This window comes from Seriola aureovittata, chromosome 2, assembly GCF_021018895.1.
Source record: "Seriola aureovittata isolate HTS-2021-v1 ecotype China chromosome 2, ASM2101889v1, whole genome shotgun sequence".
NCBI lineage: Eukaryota > Metazoa > Chordata > Actinopteri > Carangiformes > Carangidae > Seriola > Seriola aureovittata.
In genome coordinates, this window is record NC_079365.1 from 9,731,245 (window position 1) to 9,749,659 (window position 18,415).

At 39.2% G+C, this 18,415-nt stretch overlaps 3 protein-coding genes across 4 annotated transcripts in view; all 3 read left to right on the top strand.

The window, feature by feature from the left end:
* ptpra (protein tyrosine phosphatase receptor type A) overlaps positions 1–4,483 on the top strand; it is a 29,421-nt gene extending 24,938 nt beyond the window's left edge. Inside the window, exon 23 of the mRNA XM_056399664.1 lies at positions 504–4,483. Coding sequence (XP_056255639.1) covers positions 504–578 — 75 coding nt within the window. The 3' untranslated portion in view covers positions 579–4,483. The remainder of the gene's footprint in view (positions 1–503) is intronic.
* A 2,302-nt stretch (positions 4,484–6,785) lies between these two features.
* Positions 6,786–8,404, top strand: gnrh2 (gonadotropin-releasing hormone 2). The gene is made up of 4 exons (XM_056400615.1): positions 6,786–6,912; positions 7,213–7,358; positions 7,583–7,666; positions 8,157–8,404. The coding sequence occupies exons 2-4, from the start codon at positions 7,224–7,226 to the stop codon at positions 8,193–8,195; spliced, it is 258 nt and encodes an 85-aa protein (XP_056256590.1). The 5' UTR covers positions 6,786–6,912; positions 7,213–7,223; the 3' UTR covers positions 8,196–8,404.
* Positions 8,405–9,026: 622 nt separating this feature from the next.
* On the top strand, positions 9,027–16,413 carry zmat1 (zinc finger matrin-type 1). Of its 2 annotated transcripts, none has more exons than XM_056405168.1 (7): positions 9,027–9,190; positions 11,536–11,642; positions 11,750–11,833; positions 12,221–12,362; positions 12,490–12,777; positions 13,569–13,659; positions 14,829–16,413. In XM_056405168.1, the coding sequence occupies exons 1-7, from the start codon at positions 9,052–9,054 to the stop codon at positions 15,814–15,816; spliced, it is 1,839 nt and encodes a 612-aa protein (XP_056261143.1). In that variant the 5' UTR covers positions 9,027–9,051; the 3' UTR covers positions 15,817–16,413. The 2 variants fall into 2 exon arrangements, with proteins under 2 accessions (XP_056261143.1, XP_056261151.1); XM_056405176.1 differs by having other exon boundaries at positions 12,221–12,356.
* The last annotated feature ends 2,002 nt before the right edge of the window (positions 16,414–18,415 follow it).

An 18,415-nucleotide genomic window follows, 5' to 3' on the forward strand; every position in this document is an offset into this window, starting at 1 on the left:
TAGTCTTTATGCGAAGCTAAGATAACCCGCTGCTGCCTCCAGCTGCATATTACTGTGTATCACCCATTACCACACAGACATGAGAGTGGTATTAATCTTTCCATCAAACTCTCAGCAGGAAGGACAATAAGCGTGTTACCCAACATGTTGAACTATTAATTTAATACATTAGTTTCATTTTATTGTGGAGGTAGAAATGAAGTCCAAATGGAAGTTGAATTTTGTGTAGAGCTTTGTATGCGCCTGGGGACTTCTAAGTGTGGGTACTAAATGCAAAACAAAGTTTTGGGAACTTTCGTTGCCCATCAGTGCTCAAGCTACAGCTGTATGATTGTACTCTGCTTTATGTCACGTATAACCATACACTGTGAGCCATTATAGAAGAGGTCACATGTCAAGATGCTATAGAATCACAGACGTCAGGTGATTATAGTGTGATCTTAGTGTTACTTGTTTAGTTTCCCAGCTGATGCGGCTGTTTCTCCCATCCCGCCCTCCTCCAGGAACAGTACGAGTTCTGCTACAAAGTGGTCCAGGAGTATATCGATGCCTTTTCTGACTACGCCAACTTCAAGTAGGGACCCGCCATGGATGGATTGATAGGTGGATGTCAGCATACACTTGATACAAGCACGCACCAGATCCTACACACACATACATTACCATGCAGAAACTTGCATATTCCCATCTGGTGGATTAAGAAAATAAATAAAAAGGACTCATCACAACTTGATCTGTGGATGGGATGAACTGCCCGAAAGGAAAAGGGAACAGACATCTCGGCCCGGAGGACAGGGCAGTGCAGTCGGACAGAGAAAATAACGGAGATGCCTTCTTGAATATTTTGTAATATTGGTCTTGTTAATACAGCCCTTCAACCCTATTTCCTTCTCATCTCTCCCCCATATGTATATATACTTACTGTGTTGCATCTTATTACTTTGGTTTCAGACACAGTTTTGAGTTTGGCTGCATTTTCGGGTGGCACCTGTAATGTATTTTATTGGTATATATATAAATATATAAATATATATGAATATGAATCTAATGCTTTTGAGGCTAATGTTAAAAAAAATCCAGAGTCAAGGTAATGATGTTTGGATTTTTTTTTTTTTTTTTTTTTTAACTCTATAGGGACAGAGGCAGAGACTAAGGACATTTTTGGCCTTGCCTGAGCCAAGCTGTAGCGATGTGTGCGGTAGCAGAATCCAGGAGTTTCTACATTTACAGACAAAACCTGGATTGTTTTCACTCCCAGACATTAATACACATATATACACACACACACACACACACACACACACACACACACACACACACACACACACACAGTCAGAGCCATTTTTCTCACACAGAATTGGGTGCATCAACTTGGAAAAAACTTTTTTCAATCCATGTACAAGTGATAACAATTGGAGATCAGAATCTCTGTGACGTAGCTCAAAGTCTCAGGTTGACACACATGCACATACACATGAACACACACACTTCAAACCAGGAGCATTCATTCTTTTTGAGCGTCTGTATGTGTTTGTTTGAGTTGGAGCATAAGCTGGCAGAGAGGACACGGTGTATTTTCACATTACTGTCCTCTATCCACTGAGTGCCAAAGTCCTTCACTCACTTTGTTTTGCAGCTCTGGAGTCTGAGGGACTCTACCAACCATGTTCGGCCATTCAGTACAAGAAAGCTATTTTACTGTCCAAGGATCACCAACCAACACATTCCTGGACTATAACAGGAATTTGGGAAAGTAGAAAATCTAGATTATTTTCTGCCCCGTACAGTAAAGAAATATAAGGGGTTGGGAGAATTGGTCAACCTTTGAAATGATTTAGATTTGACTTTAAGCTCAGTTACAGTATCGGCAGCAATTTTGATCATGTTGAAAAGCCAAATCTCAAAACAACAATCACAAGTAATGCCATTATTGCATCATACAAATCAACAAATGTTATATACCCAGCATATTTCTTTTTCTTGTTTACAGACGCACGTCAGTATTTCTTGTAGACTGTTTTGATACATTTCTTTTCTGGCTTCCTTTGAGTCTGTCTGAATTAACTGTCATTTCTTTTTTTTTTTTCTTTTTTTTGTCAGCCTCACATCACGGCGCTGTACTGTCACTGTTTTAAAGAATGATTTGCTTCCGTTTCCCATCGTGAACACTGATGCCGAAGAATGTTTCCTTTTATTCAAATGCTGTTGCTAACATATTCCTCAAGGATGGATGCATTGTTACTTTTAATAGTGGAGGTGTGCCATGCGATGTTTGCAATGATTTCTTTTTTTTTTTTTTTTTTTAAACAGCTGTCTTGTGAGGACACTCAGGCTTGAACTACAGTGTTTTTGTTAAGATGAGGTCACAATTGAGGCCATGCCCTTTATGATTGTAATGAAAGATGAATGATGTCAGTTAAACGCGGGGCTTCAGGTCAGTCCTAATTTCAACTCGGTCAGCTCAGGAAATGACTGATGCCAGGATTGTTTAAATTTATAAATTGAACAAATTGAGCTTGAGTTCACCTCCAAAGCTGACCCACGGTCAAGTGGTTTTAACTCACACCGGAGGGGTATTCAGATATCAGATACCCAGATTTTAATGCCATGATATTAAAAAATATATTTCTTTTAGGAGTTTTAAAGCTATTTCAGTCTTTTTTTTTTTTTGTAATGTGGGTTTTAACTGAGCAAAACTCATACATACTTGTACATGATTTACATCACACTCACACACAAACAGACTAAATTACACTAACACTCCTGTTTCTTTAATTAAAGGAAGGAGCACAATCAAATTTTGATTTATTGATAACGGACGTCATTAAAAGTACACGCTGAATTTTTAGGCAGCGAGGTTGCGTCAATGCGGATCATTTGAACACTCATGCACTATTTGCACCAAAAGCAAAGCCCTTAAATGTACAGAACCAAATGAGAGATAAGGTCAGAAAGATGATTTGGCCTTGATATTGGAATATGGGAACTATATTTGAACTCTTGAAGCTCTTTCAGGTCTCAAAGCCCCCGGTTAAGCCTTCTGTAAGGCCCCGCAGGGACAGTAGCAGATATTACAATTGACCAGTCACTGAAATTTTTGTCTGTTTGTGCATCATCATCTTCATTTCAGGTCTTGTTTCATTCCAAAGCATCACAAGTGCCCGCACTATTAGTTAGGTGCCATTTTGTTCATCATTTATTTAGTTTGTCACTTACTGGATCTTGAATTAGTGGAGCAAGGGTTTCTGTTTTGTTCGGCTGTTCTATCTGTGCTTAAATTACATGGGTTTATTGTGTGTGTTTGGATCACGTGATAACTGTCTTTCTGCAGTTTGACAACAAAACATTACACTGTGCCAACCTTTGAGACCCACTATTGTGCGATTACAGTGAACTAAAAAAAAAAAAAGAGAAAAAGAAAAAAAAAGTGCCTCACTAACAGGTTTTCAAAAGAAATGAATTTTCTCAACTTTACCTACAATATGTGGTGGAGCCATCACCGTGCTCAAGGCTGTCCTTTGGATTTTCCCAACTTGCATGTACTTCCCAACCCTCACCTGCAGACCAGTGACAAACCTCTTTGAGGAATCAATAGGGCCAAAACAAGACTGGGTCAGTCGTCCTTCCTCTCACATTCCCTGAAGTCGTATATACCTAAATTCCTTGATATTACAGATTGAGGTCACTTATTAATTAATTTCCATCTTGATTTAATGGCTTCATCTCATTCCATATCAGTTGAACGCGGGATCCATGACAAATAATCAATTGTGGGTACCCGAATGTTGAACAAAAATTCATAAAGTTTTTCCCACAACAAAAACAGTTGCATTGTTTATGCATTATCATTGAGGGACACCAGTGTTCCCTGTTTCACATCTCTTTTATTCTTGGAGCTTTGCCCCAGTGGAGCATTTTGAATGCCCTGGAGAATTAATATGTCTCCATTTGTAGAGAGGGAGACCACGGAAGAACTCCCTTCTTCTCTCCACCTTTATATGTCCTCTATGTCTCCTATCCAGCTCCACTCACTGCTGTCCTCTTATCGCTTCCTTTCCCTCTTTCACTTTGTCCTTGAACCATTCTTTCCCAGTGGTCACTGCCCACTCCCTTTTGTACATAATGTAAGGTTATTTATATTTCATTCCTGTCTGCTGCCTTGCTTATTTTATTTTCTTCCCCCTTCTTTCTTTTTTTTTTTTCTTTTTTTTTTAAAAAAAAAGATGTATATTGAACTGTATTGGGACCATTTTGAAATGTATTAGAGATGTTTTGTTTTGGCCATCTTTAATTTGGTATAATTGTCTTAAGCAAATCCTATTTTTTAATTTGCCAATGTTTGTTTCTAGCGTTTTGTTATTCAACATTTGAATATATGTATATATAATTATATATATGATAAAATTATATATAATTATATAATGCCAAATGGCCTTTCTAAGCAAGATACTGTTCAAACCTAATAAAGTGCTTGAGATTTTAACATTTGTCTGCATTTATTGACTTTAAATGTAACGTAAAACACAGAGGTGCAGTAATGTCATGTGTCAGACAACTCGGATGCAATCATGCATTGTTGTCATGCACTGCGTGTTTCAACACACGACAACCTGATGCTCATTACAGCTTCCTCCTCAATGAAGACTAATGGTACAGTGGTGCAACATAATTGCCAATCGTTCATGTGCCTTATAGATCAGTCAGGCCTCTTGAGTGTTGCTCTTGAAGGGTCTTCAATCAGTGTTTAACCATTCACCCCCAGTCATATATTAATGTGCTTTTTGCACCAATTCACTTATTCATCTGTGAATCGTTTAGTGTTGTTGAAATGTTTGTGTGAGAAAGATTGGATGTTAATACCTGGACTACATTTTAGAACATATGTTTACATTTAGGTCATATCACTATTGAATGAATCTCATAGCAATTTTGCAGTCTAGTTTTTATAGACAGAGAGATGGGAAGATATCGGTACGATCATAAAATCAGGATAAACGTTGATCTGCTGGTCTCGGTCATGGGTTTAGAAACAATCTGTGCAGGTCCAAGCAAATCAAGTCTCAGTAAGCAACGGCAAAGATTGCAGAGATGTTTTTGCATTTTAAAAACACCTCAAGTTAAAATAGATGCTGTAGAGGGTTAAAGCTTCAAATAAATAATATCAGACTGAAGCACAGGTAAATACTAAGTCAAATGCACTTGCTAGCAGTTTAAGTAGATATTTATGATACCTGCTCTTAACATGAGTATTTCATGCTGCTTGAGTCACAACAATATTGTACTTTTTACTGCTCTACGTTTATCTGAAAGCTTTAATAACTGGTTACTTCACAGATTAATGTTTAATAATAATATGATTGATAAGATATGATGCATTGTTATAAATGAATGTACCTGACAGTCTGTAAAGTAATTATTCCCACCTCAACCGATACATTCACATTAATATGAAAGTAATAAGAATGCATAATGACTTTTACTTTTAATACATTTTAGTATTTCTATTTTTAGTTAAATAAATGATCTGAATGTGTCTTTCACCACTGCCTACATTTTACAAGCATGTTAACATAACTGACACTCACGATCTACCAATACAAAGCAGCAAAATTAGCTTGTCACTAACTAATGCAGTTTAGATATTCAGCTCATGTGTTTTTTTATAATCTGTGTTTTGAACAATCCTTTCTTTGCCAGTAGCTACCTTATAATCTTGCTCTCGAAGAACAAATAAATAAATAATCGAACCACAGCGGCTGCACTTGCGACATGATTTCAGTTGGTTTGCTTCTCTTGAGTGTGTGCTAGGGAGAACAAACTTGAAGATAGCAATAAGAGCAATGTAGCCACCTGCCTAACATTGACAGGTATCATGTGTCATCAACAACGTATCTTGGAGTCACTTTGCTTCGACCAATCACCTGCACCAAACAGTCTTGTGTCACAACGCTTAAGCTGGCAGATCAACTGAGTCAACGGAACACACGTCACACTGTCAGTCATTTCCTGAGAAAGAAATCAGCTCTGCACCTAAAAATATCCACCTCTAATTGAAGGAGGTGATGTCTGGCCTGGTCACTGACCCACATTGTTTGTTCCTCTTGTCATCAGCTGCCCCTGAGTTTCCCCTGACTTAACGGTCAACAGGGTCAGAAGGAGGATGTGTAATGGGTCACTGTGGTCAAAACAGATGCAAAAGAGAGGAAATGGGGGCTACTGAGTTTTGTGTACTGCAGTCTGATCTGTGAAATAAATCCAAGAGCTCTTAGTCAAAGACAATTGTTGGCCAGGGCCCAGTCTAAAGAGGCCAGGCGTGCATTGGTTTTATGTTTTAGCCCAATAATTTAGGATTACGGCATCAGATAAAGCCTTTCCCATGCAGTTTTCAAGTCTTATTGCGTTTGAGATATTCTCATAATCTTGTGTGCAACAACATTCTTGAAAAAATAGGTTTTAATATTACTGGGCAATTTGTTAATTTAATGACTTGAATCTGTTATTTAGCCAGAGTGCCAGTATTTGAAAGCGGGTATGGGTGATGCATGTGAGTAGATGAGCATCCCGAGGGGTCTTGGTGCTGTTTGCAGGTGATAATTGGAATTGGCCAGGTCATCTGGGCCTCTTGTCCGCAGGGATCGTTCATTACACCACTGGGAAGAGGGGTACAAAGGGGTCAGTAATGGGCGGGACACATGGGGGAGGATAACAGAGATGTGTGTTGGAAGGGGGGCCTTTTAGACCGGTACATATAGTGAGGAGGAGGATGAGAGTAAAGAGAATCTTTACAGTAATACGCCTGTGAAACTGTGAGACGCCTTCAGCAACTGACCGACTGCAGGACAAGCAAAGTCAGCTTCTGGAGGGACCTTAGGGGACACCTGTGGTGATAAAGTTGTAAGAGTTGACACTAAGGTAAGAACACTTACTTACTCTTCTATGTAATATTACTATTGTCTGTCTAAAACAAAAGTTGTGAATATTAGAAAAAACATCACAGTGAACATTGTTGAATCCCCAGATATAATAATAATCTTGATGTTACCGGTATCAGAGCAGGTAACAACCACCTGTAATCCCTATATAGTCTGCTGATTCTATTGCAGTGTATTGAGTATTTAAATGTTATGAAATTTTAAATTTGTTTCTAAACCAGATATTAAAAGGTCAAAGATACTTACAGCCAGGCCTCTGAGTGTCTGTCTTTGCCCACAGGTAGAAATATCATGTGTGTATCTCGGCTGGTTTTGCTGCTGGGGCTGCTTCTATGTGTGGGGGCTCAGCTGTCCAACGCCCAGCACTGGTCCCATGGTTGGTACCCCGGAGGCAAGAGGGAGCTGGACTCTTTCAGCACGTCAGAGGTCAGGACCGGTGTGTGTGTGTGTGTGTGTGTGTGTGTGTGTGTGTGTGTGTGTGTGTGTGTGTGTGTGTGTGTGTGCGCGCGTGCGTGCGTGCGTGCGTGTGTGTGTGTGTGTGTGCAGCATTTTGTCAATCATTGAAAATTTTCTGTTGAGAATGGAGGAATCCATTACCTCTTTAGTTTTCTCTCATATTCCCCCTCTCTCACTCTCTTTCTCTCTCTCAGATTTCAGAGGAGATTAAGCTGTGCGAGGCAGGGGAATGCAGCTACTTGAGACCCCAGAGGAGGAGCATTCTCAAAAACATTCTTGTAAGAAAACTAAGAGAAAACAGCAGTACCATGTCTAGTGCTGTTTAAACTCGTATGTCCCACTGTAATCACAGACCTTTATAACCAGTAGTGAGATCATTAACTGATCAACAGTTAATGACTCATCTAAAAAATAAAACTCCTTGTCAGTGTAATTTCTTCTATTAGCACGAGTGTTGTTAATATGAACACTATAACTCAGCTTTCTTATTAATATACAAACGTGAAAGAAGGTATACTCCAAAATCCAAAAGCCTACTCTATAGTTAATCACTAGTGAAGGTATTGTGTATTGTATTTTGTCTTTACAAGAATGTGTCTGCCCACAAACACACAGATGCTGACCTGATGACATAATGCCCCACACACTGTATCTATACATATTATATTATATTGGCAACAACAACAAAAAGCTGTACAATAGACACGCCTTACATATTTACATCCACCTACATGCAGTGTGTCTTAACCTAAATAACTCTCTCCACAGTTGGATGCCATAGCTAGAGAGCTCCAGAAGAGAAAGTGACATCTTTCCAGCCTACACTGCTTTTCTACCTAGTGACCCTCTTCATCAGTGCCCTTGTCTTGATGTGAAACTACTTTATCTTTATCCTCTGATCTTGTCTATTTGTTATATTTATCAGTATGTTTTCCAGCATTACATGGATTTTCCCTGTGGCACACAAATATTGAAATTATAATGCCTCGTAATAAATTATCTATTTTGATATTAACCTTCTTTTCATTTTATTTGTGTCCAAAATTGTCTATGGCATATTATGTAAACAGTAGGCTAAATGTAGAGTAAAAAAAGGTTAAAGTGTTTTACACGAGATTCAAAACAGTGGCAAAACCAGTTGGGCACATGTCTAAATAGTGCATGTAGAGTGCCAACAGCTGGAACCTAATTGTAATGCATTCATGCTGTTGACATGCCATAGCAGGAACAGCACAGGTGTAAATAATAAAATTTGTGCTGCCTAAATTCCAATTAGATGCTTCTGTTTCAAAATCCTGGTTATAGGTTGGTTATATTGTATATTTTATTATATTTCATTTTATTATTATTTTTTTTATTTTTTTATTTTTTGGGGGGGTCACATAAGGAGGTCACAGTTGAACACAACAGTAAAGGGTTTTTAAAAATATACAATGCTTTTAACACTATATTTACCAATTTTAAAATATAAAACCTGTTCAAGAAAAGGGGTCCAGTAGTAAATAGTGAGTGTCCCAGTAAGCTTCAAGCCTGGATGTGATTTAGGTGAATTATTGATACTATAAATATCATTATAACTCCTCTGAGGATTATCAAACCAAACCAGCCAACGCCATTAGTATTAGGACGTCACTGCGCATGCACCAAACAGCTAGAGAAAAAGATGGACGACACAAACGTCTGTCCTCCGCTGCTTGCGGAATCAGACGCTCAAAATAACACTACTAGTACCCCTAACGCGGCTTCTGTCACAGATGCTGACAAAGTAATAAACACTAAAATAGATAGTACCCAGATTGAAGGTGAGTTCTGTCTAGAATATGAAAATTCAGCCGTATGGCGTCCTGCCTGCCGAGCCAATGTTAGCGCTTTAGCTAACTGGCTAGCCAGCTCAGCAGTCGAGTGAGCTAGCTCCTTAGCTAAATACGCTAATGTCAGCTGTCTAACGTTAGCTGAAACGTTGGGAGTTGCTCAGTATGTTATACCGGAGCATTTTAATCCTTAAACTGCCTTACAGTGAAATCACACAAAGTTAAGAGGTTGCTCGTTTTCACAGGTCTGTAAGTGGTTGGCCAGTTGCTAATTATCTAGCAGTCACCCAACCCACACGGCCTTTTCGACCATTTAAACTAGCCACATACCGGTAGTTCAGGTTAACTGGTAGGACAGCTAGCAGGTATGGTAGCGGAGGCCACCAAATAACTTAATATTATTAAAGGGTGACATTGACTGTATCCTCTCTGGCAAAACTGATATTCTTATCTTAATACTGAAGCAGTCAAAGCAATGGACTGCCATGCAATGAAGCAATACTAAAGCCAGAGGCAAAATTTAGTATCTATAATGTAGGTGTGTTAAAAGATACGGGATTATCAGGTTGGCTTTGAGTTTGAAGGCTCTCAGTTCTCATCAGCTGAGTTGTCATTCACCAAATGTGGCCATTTGTATCCCTCTTGATGGCGTTGTTAAGCAGTAAAATAAAAATACTTTCAGGATGAGGGTGTAAATAGGAAATAGAAATTTCTCCTATTCAAACATTGTACACATGTTTTGAGATACAGTACCTACAATCTCTGTTCTCTTGTTAACCTCTACTGTGATTATCATTTGGTAAGTACAATATTTGAAATGTATCAGCAGACAGACACTTCAGGCAGAAATATGTGTATATGCTGTTTTACTTCTGTCAGTCCCAAGTTTATTTGAGCTGTAGATGTTTCACTGAGATACACAGAGAAATGTTGTGTTTTAGTTTATAATTATTACATAGCAGAAGTTGGTACATTAAAATTTAACCAGTGCACCATAGGTGGTTAGTATTGGGACTCAAGACATTTTGAAAGTATTTCATAGTCCTTAATTCCAATGCCTTATTTTACTTACTCTTAGTGTCACAATGCGATGGTCATTTTTAGCACTGATTAATATACCTTTTTTATTTTTGTTTTTTTTGGTCAATGATTTATTCAGTGACAAGTGATTGTCATAAACATCATTATTGAATTTACAATTATAGTGTACAGGATGCATTGAAGGAAAGAGTACAACAACACACATTTTTAACTGTAAATAAGGTAATTGATTTATAATCACTAATGTTTTTTGTTGACAACCTAATTGAGTTATCAACTGATAATTTCAGCTTTAGTTACAAATCTCAGTTGACACTAGTCATAATATTAATCATTTATGTCTTATGATTAGCTTACCACATATGATAATAGCTTAACCAGATCAATTCATGTCATTGTTAGAATATGTAGACATGTATGAATAATTGTCAGCGAGGATTAAAAGTTGTCACAATAACACATCAGTTCCTATTTAGTGATTTAATTTTAATAGAGTCAAATGAAAAATGAAACTCACGCACTTCACAGACAGCTTCTTCACGAAAGTAGTGACACTCATAACCAAATATTAGCCCAAACTGTTGCACTATTATGAATAGTGATCATCTACAGTGCTGTTGAAGGATGTTGTAAATTTTTTAGTGCTAAATAACTGTTTCAAGTGAAAATGAGCAGAGCACGTTAAACAGAATTGATGCTATCAGGGAAAAGTGGCTGACCTCTTCCTGCATTCAAAGGTTACACGAATGCAGAACAATGAACATGCATCGGGCGTTGAATGAGCAGAATGACTCAAGCATGAAACCATGACTTTCTCACATATTTTACAAATCTTAAAGAGCTTCGTGTTGAATGAAAGCAATTCAGGTAGCAAGTTTTGCAACAATTTAGACATTTTCTATAATCTAATGATGCAAGTACCTTCTAGTTTACAGCTGTCCCAAAGAATCCTGTTGGTAAATAATACATATCATACAATGGATAACATCTTGCTTTGAATATGTTCTTAAGGTGTGGATGTGTCTTCAATTAGTGTGTAATTCAGTAAGCTTAAAAAAATAATATAAACTAGGCTACTCCATTTTCTATGTACAGGAAGTCGTTATACAGCAGACTGAAAGTGAAATCTGCTTGAAGTTTAATCTTTTTTTTCCTGTGAAGAAAATATAAGTTGCTCCCAAATGAATGTGACAAAATTATTTAATAGCTCTTTATTTATTCATCATGATTAAATAAGCTTCTACTTTGTTCGCTGACGCTTAACTGTGACAGTGACAGTATACTCTGCCACGCAGGAGACAAGAATGAAGAGGAGCTTCTAAAGGGTCTCCTCACTGATGACTACTGCCACGTGTGTGAGGCTGTGCTGCTGTTTGAGTCTCAGAGGCTGTCCCACTATGAGGTGTGTGCAGCTTCCCAAACACTAGTCACATAAACTGTAGTACAGTTTTATTGACCTCACAAGGTCAGACCCTTAATAATTATGTCTCCCATATCCCCCAACTGCAGGGAAAGAAACATGCTCAGAAACTCAAGGTGTACCTGCAGGCCAAGAAAGGCGAGAAGATAAACAAAGAGTCCACAGCACCTCAGGTTAGCGCTCATTTTGAGATTTTACTTTTTACACGTTTTGTATTTAACACCGAGCAATGAAGAAACTGAACACCGTACTGTTGTAAGCATCCAACAGTAAGAAGTCTTAAGGGTCATAAGTTAAGTGCCCTGATTATATCCCTCTCAAAACAACATGATCACGTAAGAGAGAGATGCACAGAAATCCATCTATGGTTGCCAGCACAAGCATTTTGAATTAAGTAAAAGCACAAGTAGCTGTGGGGGGATCCTATGCAAAGGCTGTAAGTGGTAAAACTAGTCTAACATATCTTTCGTATTTGCTACTTTATTCATTTTGTTTGCATTTCGTGTTGGGAAGCATCCATCTGTCTCCTGACCTGCCAGTGTTGTGCCTGTTTCTTGCAGCAGACCATGACTACTGATAAGGACCGGTTCTGTGAGCTGTGTAATATGGTGTTTAGTTCCCACTTGGTGGCAAAATCACACTATGAAGGGAAAGTCCATGCAAAAAATCTTCGTAAACAAGGTCTTCAGCCGCCAGGCAAGTGTAGGTTGTGTGATGGAGAAGTATTGTGGTGGTTTGAATTTTAATGTTTGCAAATTTAGTTGACGATATGCTTCAACTGTCTGCTCAAGTTTTCTAAGTTCAGATGGTCAAATATTTTTTATTGTAGTCATAAACAGGAACACAGAGGCGTGTACTTTACCAAGGCTGACTCCTGATAATGCTAACCAGAAATCAGCCCCAGAGGATGGTATGGAGCATCCCGTGGACCCAGCAGCAGCCACAACTGCCCCCAGCACAGAGGTTGATCTGAAGGACCCGAACAAGTGCTGTGCCCTGTGTGCTGCTTCCTTCAACAATCCCCAAATGGCTTTGCAGCACTACAATGGACGCAAACACCAGAGGAATCAGGCCAGACAGGAGCTGATGAAAGAGCTGGGAGACAATGTCCAACAAGGTAACAAAGGGTCCTGCCTCATAATACAAACGGCATCAAACAATGAAGGGATTAAATTGGTATTTAATCTTTTGCACGTATTTCAAAAGGCGAATTGATGCCTAGAAACATATATCTATTTTATTTTTTTTCTTTCTTTGATCGACACACTATATGTCAGTGTCATCTAGGTGCCATGTAGAGACAGATAAAACCAGTAGAAGCTGGCAACAGCACAACACAAAACTAGCTTGTAAAATCAAAATCAAAATAAATAAATTGATTAGTGCACAGAAATGTGGAGCAAAAACCCAGAAGACTTTTCTGCCTAAAATAACACTGATTTTTGAAAATGCCATGAAGATGTTTTTCCATCAGAGGTAGCAGGTAGGTGTTAGCTTTATGACAATCAATAAGTGTTGACAAAAGACAGGTAGTCTAATTGTGCTTCTGTTAAATAATAATATAGAAGAGTTCAGTTAGCTAATGACGGCTTGCAGTTGTTGCACACGATGTCAAGTCAGTTTATTTATTAGGCACATTCAAAAACAACAATATGTTAATCTTATGTTTCATGTGCCTTTTATATTATTTTTATAAATTGTCAGTTGTGTAGAGAAAATTTGGAAACCCCTAAATGCAAATATAATGTTAAATGAATATTATTTTGCTGTGAATTAAAAACTCACCAGAACTAACTGGAATGGGAGAAAGCAAAGAAGTGGGGTATCTAACTGGTCATAAGCCACTGTTTGATCATTTATGCCGTCTTTCCTTCCTTTCCCACCTCACCCGCTCTCTGTTGTCCACAGCCAACTCCCTGGTGTGTCAGATGTGTAGTGTGCAGTTTAACTCTGTGGAGATGTACCAGGCGCACGTTCAGGGAAACAAGCACCAGATTAGGTAAGATCAAGAACTGTCTGACAGAAACACCATGTCCACTGTCATTGTGTCAGAATTTGTGCTACACTTCAAATTTAACCTCCACTACACTGCACTCGAACTTGCCTTTCTAGACCTCTGCCAACATTAAAGCTTTTTGATACTGACACTGAATTAGATGAATATTATCTCATAACCTCTGCAGCTCTGTTTAGTTTTCAGCTGCTTTTAGCTTATGTTTGGGCTTTCAGCCAGGTTTGTGGTTTGAGTCCCATGGCTGTCATACATACATACACACACAGCTGAGGTGAGTAGTGTGCACAACCCACTCCAGTTGAGTATATGGGCGTGAACTAAAGAAAACAAGCTCACTCAATCTTGCAGGCTTCATTTGCAAGATGAAAACCTTGAAGGTTTCAAAGTAGCATCAATAATCTTTACCTGCTGTGACAACAGGGATGGTATTTTTTTTCACTGTGTGTGTGTGTGTGTGTGTGTGTGTGTGTGTGTGTGTGTGTGTGTGTGTGTGTGTGTGTGTGAGAGAGAGAGAGAGAGAGATTGTGGCAAAATGTGGTCCTGGAGACACCTACTGTAGTGGGAACTACTACAGTAGGTGGTTTTGAATACTTACGCAGGTGTTTAAATGTCTGTGGACAGATTTTGTCAGTGAGGTTTTTCACAACTTTGCAAGATGCACGCACGAACTTCACATGCTTTACAGGTGTGTAGTTGACATCAAAATGAAGGCTGAGTTCCAAGAAGGGGTTTGCTCCGACCCATGAGTACTGACTACTTCTGCAATAATCTAGTTCTAATCTAATTACTGAGTACTCATGGGTCGGTACGTCTGCATGTTGACACGTGTCGCTGCTGGTGTGATCCCATCACAGGATGGTCTCTACTTTTTCTCCAGGGTTCAGTATGCAAACTACCTCTGCTTTAACGTACATACATCCTCACTGGATGGTCATACTACTCTGCGTAGGGAATGGTATGACGTGTTAACTTAACTTAACACTTGATAAGCTGATTGTATTATGAAACTACATTTCTGTACGTTTGTTTTTCCGCTCTGTAGTGGTAAAAAAACAAAACAAAAAAAAAAACACTTAATGGGGCTTCAGTGTGACATCAGCGTTTATTACCTGATTGAATTGCAACTTAATTCTTGTTCACATGCTCTTGGCCAGGGAGAAGAAGGTCGTTGACCTCTGCAAATCCCAGCAAAAAAGCTACAGCACATTCGCAGATGAACTGGCAGATTACATTCAGGTTCAGAAAGCTCGTGGAATTAACCCCAAGACCAGTCAAGTCCTCCCTCAGGGTGACACACAAAAGGAGGATGAGGAAGATGAAGAGGAAGTACAGGAAGTATTTAACAAGGAGCATATCATAGAGCTGAGCAAACCTGTACCCAACCTTCCTCCCGCCTCTGACGCTCCTCATCAGTTCGGCCCTGGTTGTTACTACCCAGCTGAAGGATGGCGTCCTCCATATCCAGGCCCTCCCAGGCTTCCTCATGGCTGGGACTACAACTGCCCTCCTCCAGGCTTCTCAGCCTCAGGCGCTCCACAGTTTGCCGGTCGGCCCATAAAGAGAAAGAGCCGCAGAACCCAGTCAAGCTCCTCCTCGTGTACTACCTCATCATCTTATTCCTCCTCATACTCCTCTTCTTACAGCAGTAGCACAAGTGACAGTGATGACAATAAATATAAGCGAAGAGAAAGGAGGAGGATTAGAAGATCCAGGAAGGAGCGAGGTAGGAGGTCAAGAGAGGAGGACTCGCACAAGGAGGAAAGGAGGAGAAAACGGCAAAGGAAAGAACGAGATAATGAGTCAGAGGAGAGAAAAAAAGAAGAGTTTGGAGAGTCACAGCAAGAGAGGAGGAGAAACAAGCAAAAGAAACATGGGAAGCAGAGACGAAAAGAAAAAAAATCCAGGGAGGAGGAGGAAGGAGGGGAAAGGGTGATGGACAATTTAAAGCCAGAGGACATGATGGACAATAGAAAATATACCGAAGTGCATATACAGGCTGAAATTAATGTTGAGCAGGGGGAGGGTGGGCAGGATGAGTCAGCCAAACCCAAATACAGAAGAGAGAAGAAGAAAGTGAAAGAGAAGGTAGACACTAGGACGGAAGAGGAGAAGCTGTGGGATGACTCCATTCTGGGCTGTTAAACTCAACAGGACCAGCTGAACTGTGTCTTCTGAACGGCTGAAATGTTTTGGTTAAAGGTTAAAGTTAACATGAGCATGAATTTCAAAACTGTGTATATTAAAATGATAAAAATTTTGATAGCAGTTAACAAAGCAATTTTCACCATCTGCTCTGATGGCCCGAACAGTGTTGTTCTTCAATGGTGTGCTAGCTGGCTAGCCGTGCTTAGTCAATTTGCGTTAGTCAGGAATGAATGTTATTCTTATTTCATTGTGTGTTGAAGGGTTTCTCACACATATCCACAGCTACAATAGCTTTATTTTTCACTACGACATCTAAAAGTGTCTTTGATTAAATTCATGTGTACAGTCAGCCACAGTTGTTGGCTGTTATATTTAAGATCTCTTATTTTCTCGCCTATCATTTAGAATTATCAAGAAATCCTCTTGATCTCTTAGGTTAACTGACCTAACTTAAATTATGTTTGATTGTGTTATCTGTGCTCCTGCCAAGGATGTATTAGATTGTGATCCCTTTAGCAGCCTGAGGTTGGCGCTGTTGAGCTTCACTCAGCGCATCAGTAAAGCAAATAAAAGCTCACAGATGTTGCAAGCTCAGTCATTTCATTTCTTTTGAAGCTGTTGTCTGCTTTCGCTCAGAGGCACGTAGGCTGAAAGGAGGCAGTTAGAGGTGCAGAGAGGTTCAGCGTATGTTGAATATAATGGTAATGATAAAAAAAAAAAAACCATTCTGTGCCCTTGTACACACTATATCACCTCAAAACTACTTACAAAACACAGAGTGCTGAGACATTGCCCTAGTCTACAGTGCATTGTCTGTGGGTGCATGTGTTATGGGTATGTTTGCACATCCAAATAGCACATAAAGTGTTTGGGGTCAGACAGGTGCAAGAGTTTAAATGAGGACATCGCTTTACAAACTTCAAAATTCATGTTCAGATGCAACAAAGGCAGTTGGCAATATTTATTTCAGGTGACTGAAACGAGGCAAAGTAAAGTTATTGCAATTACTTCAAATTTCCAGTGATCCTCTTGATTCATAAGGATCCTAAGTCCGTAAGAGTGTAAAGTAACATCTTCATCAGTCTGAATAAAGGCTGGCTGAGCATCTGCAACTTTTAGATCTTTTTAGCACAACAAAAAACAGGCGCTTTCATTGTGCTTCCATGACTTTTTGAGTTCTGTTTTTTTGTACAAAATATCATCATGGATGCGATGCACATTTCTAGCTCTGGCTTTATGGATTATGGCAGTGCGCTAGTTTGCCTTTGTTAAAGACTAGATTTCTAGAAAAAGGTTTTGAGAAGACTTCAGACTGGAGTGGTGGTCAAAAACTCTCATAACAGTAAAATAGATTAAATATCTTTAAAGAAAAGTCTTGTTTTTTTTTCAACATTTTGTATTTGCATAAGAAGGTTTTCAAGTACAACAAAGGATCGTCTTTAAAGTTCGTTCATGTCTGTATCAGCTATTCAATTGTGTTAGGATCCCTGGAGCAGAGTGCTGTTCAGTATGTTTACTCGTCCATTAGCCATACCGCTTATTATTTGGTTGCAGGGGGGGCTGCAGCATATCCCAGCTGACATTGGGTGAGGGGCGGGGTACACCCAGTCTTGTACAGTATTTGACTTGTTGAAATAACAGAACAGTGTATCACAATTTTCAAGCAGAAGTAGTGTGAATCAAAAACATGCACTTAGATGTCAGCTTAACTACCAATGTTGATGGCGAGAGAAAAGTGGGAATGACAGAGGTGACAGCAGTTGATGAAGATGAAAAGTTGCTGATTGAGGACTTGACTTTATTTGTTTAAAGCACTGCGGATGAGAACCAGACTCCACATACAATTATATGGATGTGAACCAAACTTTAAACAAAATTGGAGAAGAGAAATGAAATGAGAGGCAAACAGCAACTCAGCATGGCAGCCTTTGACTTAAAGTGTCGGAGCGGAGAGACCCACAAAGGCTTTGTAGCTCAGCAGTGTGTAAAGAACAGCTCTGAAGCCCCCTGAGATCTCCTGTTTTCAAAGAATCCTGTGGTATCGTTCCCTGTTGCGCTCGAATCTTCGACCCCCGTAGAGCTATGGTGTGCCCACATCCTCTCATTTTAAGACCCCCACCAGACCGTTCTACACCCTAACCTTTCACACACACACACAAAACAATCCACAGGCACCACTTGGATGACTTAAGCGGTCTTCAGTTTTAGAAAGAAAATGTGATTCTGTGGATAATAAGACATTTAAACAGTCAGCCATCAATTTTTGTTTTTAGAGTCGCTGCTCCAAAGTAATGTATAAATACCAATCAATGGGACATATTACCTTCAATATGCCTTGAATATGACTTAAGATGTGGATTTTAAGTAGGATAAAAAACTACAAGGAAATGTCAAGCCTGCTTAAAACTTAATGCAATGACCTGCGTAAACTCATAAATGGCAATATCACTCAGAGAGTCTTGGTTTGATTTGGGGTTGATATATGAATAGACAAGAAAAAATCCCAATCATTCATTGGTTCCTCTTTTTCAAATATATATATTAGTATAGATTTGCTGTTTTTCTCTGTTTTATATCGTCATAAATGAAGTAGGTT

What these genes read in the sequence shown, in the direction of transcription:
- gnrh2 (XM_056400615.1), top strand. Translation starts at nt 7,224, where the DNA reads ATGTGTGTATCTCGGCTGGTTTTGCTGCTGGGGCTGCTTCTATGTGTG. An exon ending in ACTCTTTCAGCACGTCAGAG is followed by an intron (nt 7,359 to 7,582) that starts GTCAGGACCGGT and finishes TCTCTCTCTCAG; the next exon opens with ATTTCAGAGGAGATTAAGCT. An exon ending in GCATTCTCAAAAACATTCTT is followed by an intron (nt 7,667 to 8,156) that starts GTAAGAAAACTA and finishes CTCTCTCCACAG; the next exon opens with TTGGATGCCATAGCTAGAGA.
- zmat1 (XM_056405168.1), top strand. Translation starts at nt 9,052, where the DNA reads ATGGACGACACAAACGTCTGTCCTCCGCTGCTTGCGGAATCAGACGCT. An exon ending in AGATAGTACCCAGATTGAAG is followed by an intron (nt 9,191 to 11,535) that starts GTGAGTTCTGTC and finishes TCTGCCACGCAG; the next exon opens with GAGACAAGAATGAAGAGGAG. An exon ending in GGAAACAAGCACCAGATTAG is followed by an intron (nt 13,660 to 14,828) that starts GTAAGATCAAGA and finishes GCTCTTGGCCAG; the next exon opens with GGAGAAGAAGGTCGTTGACC.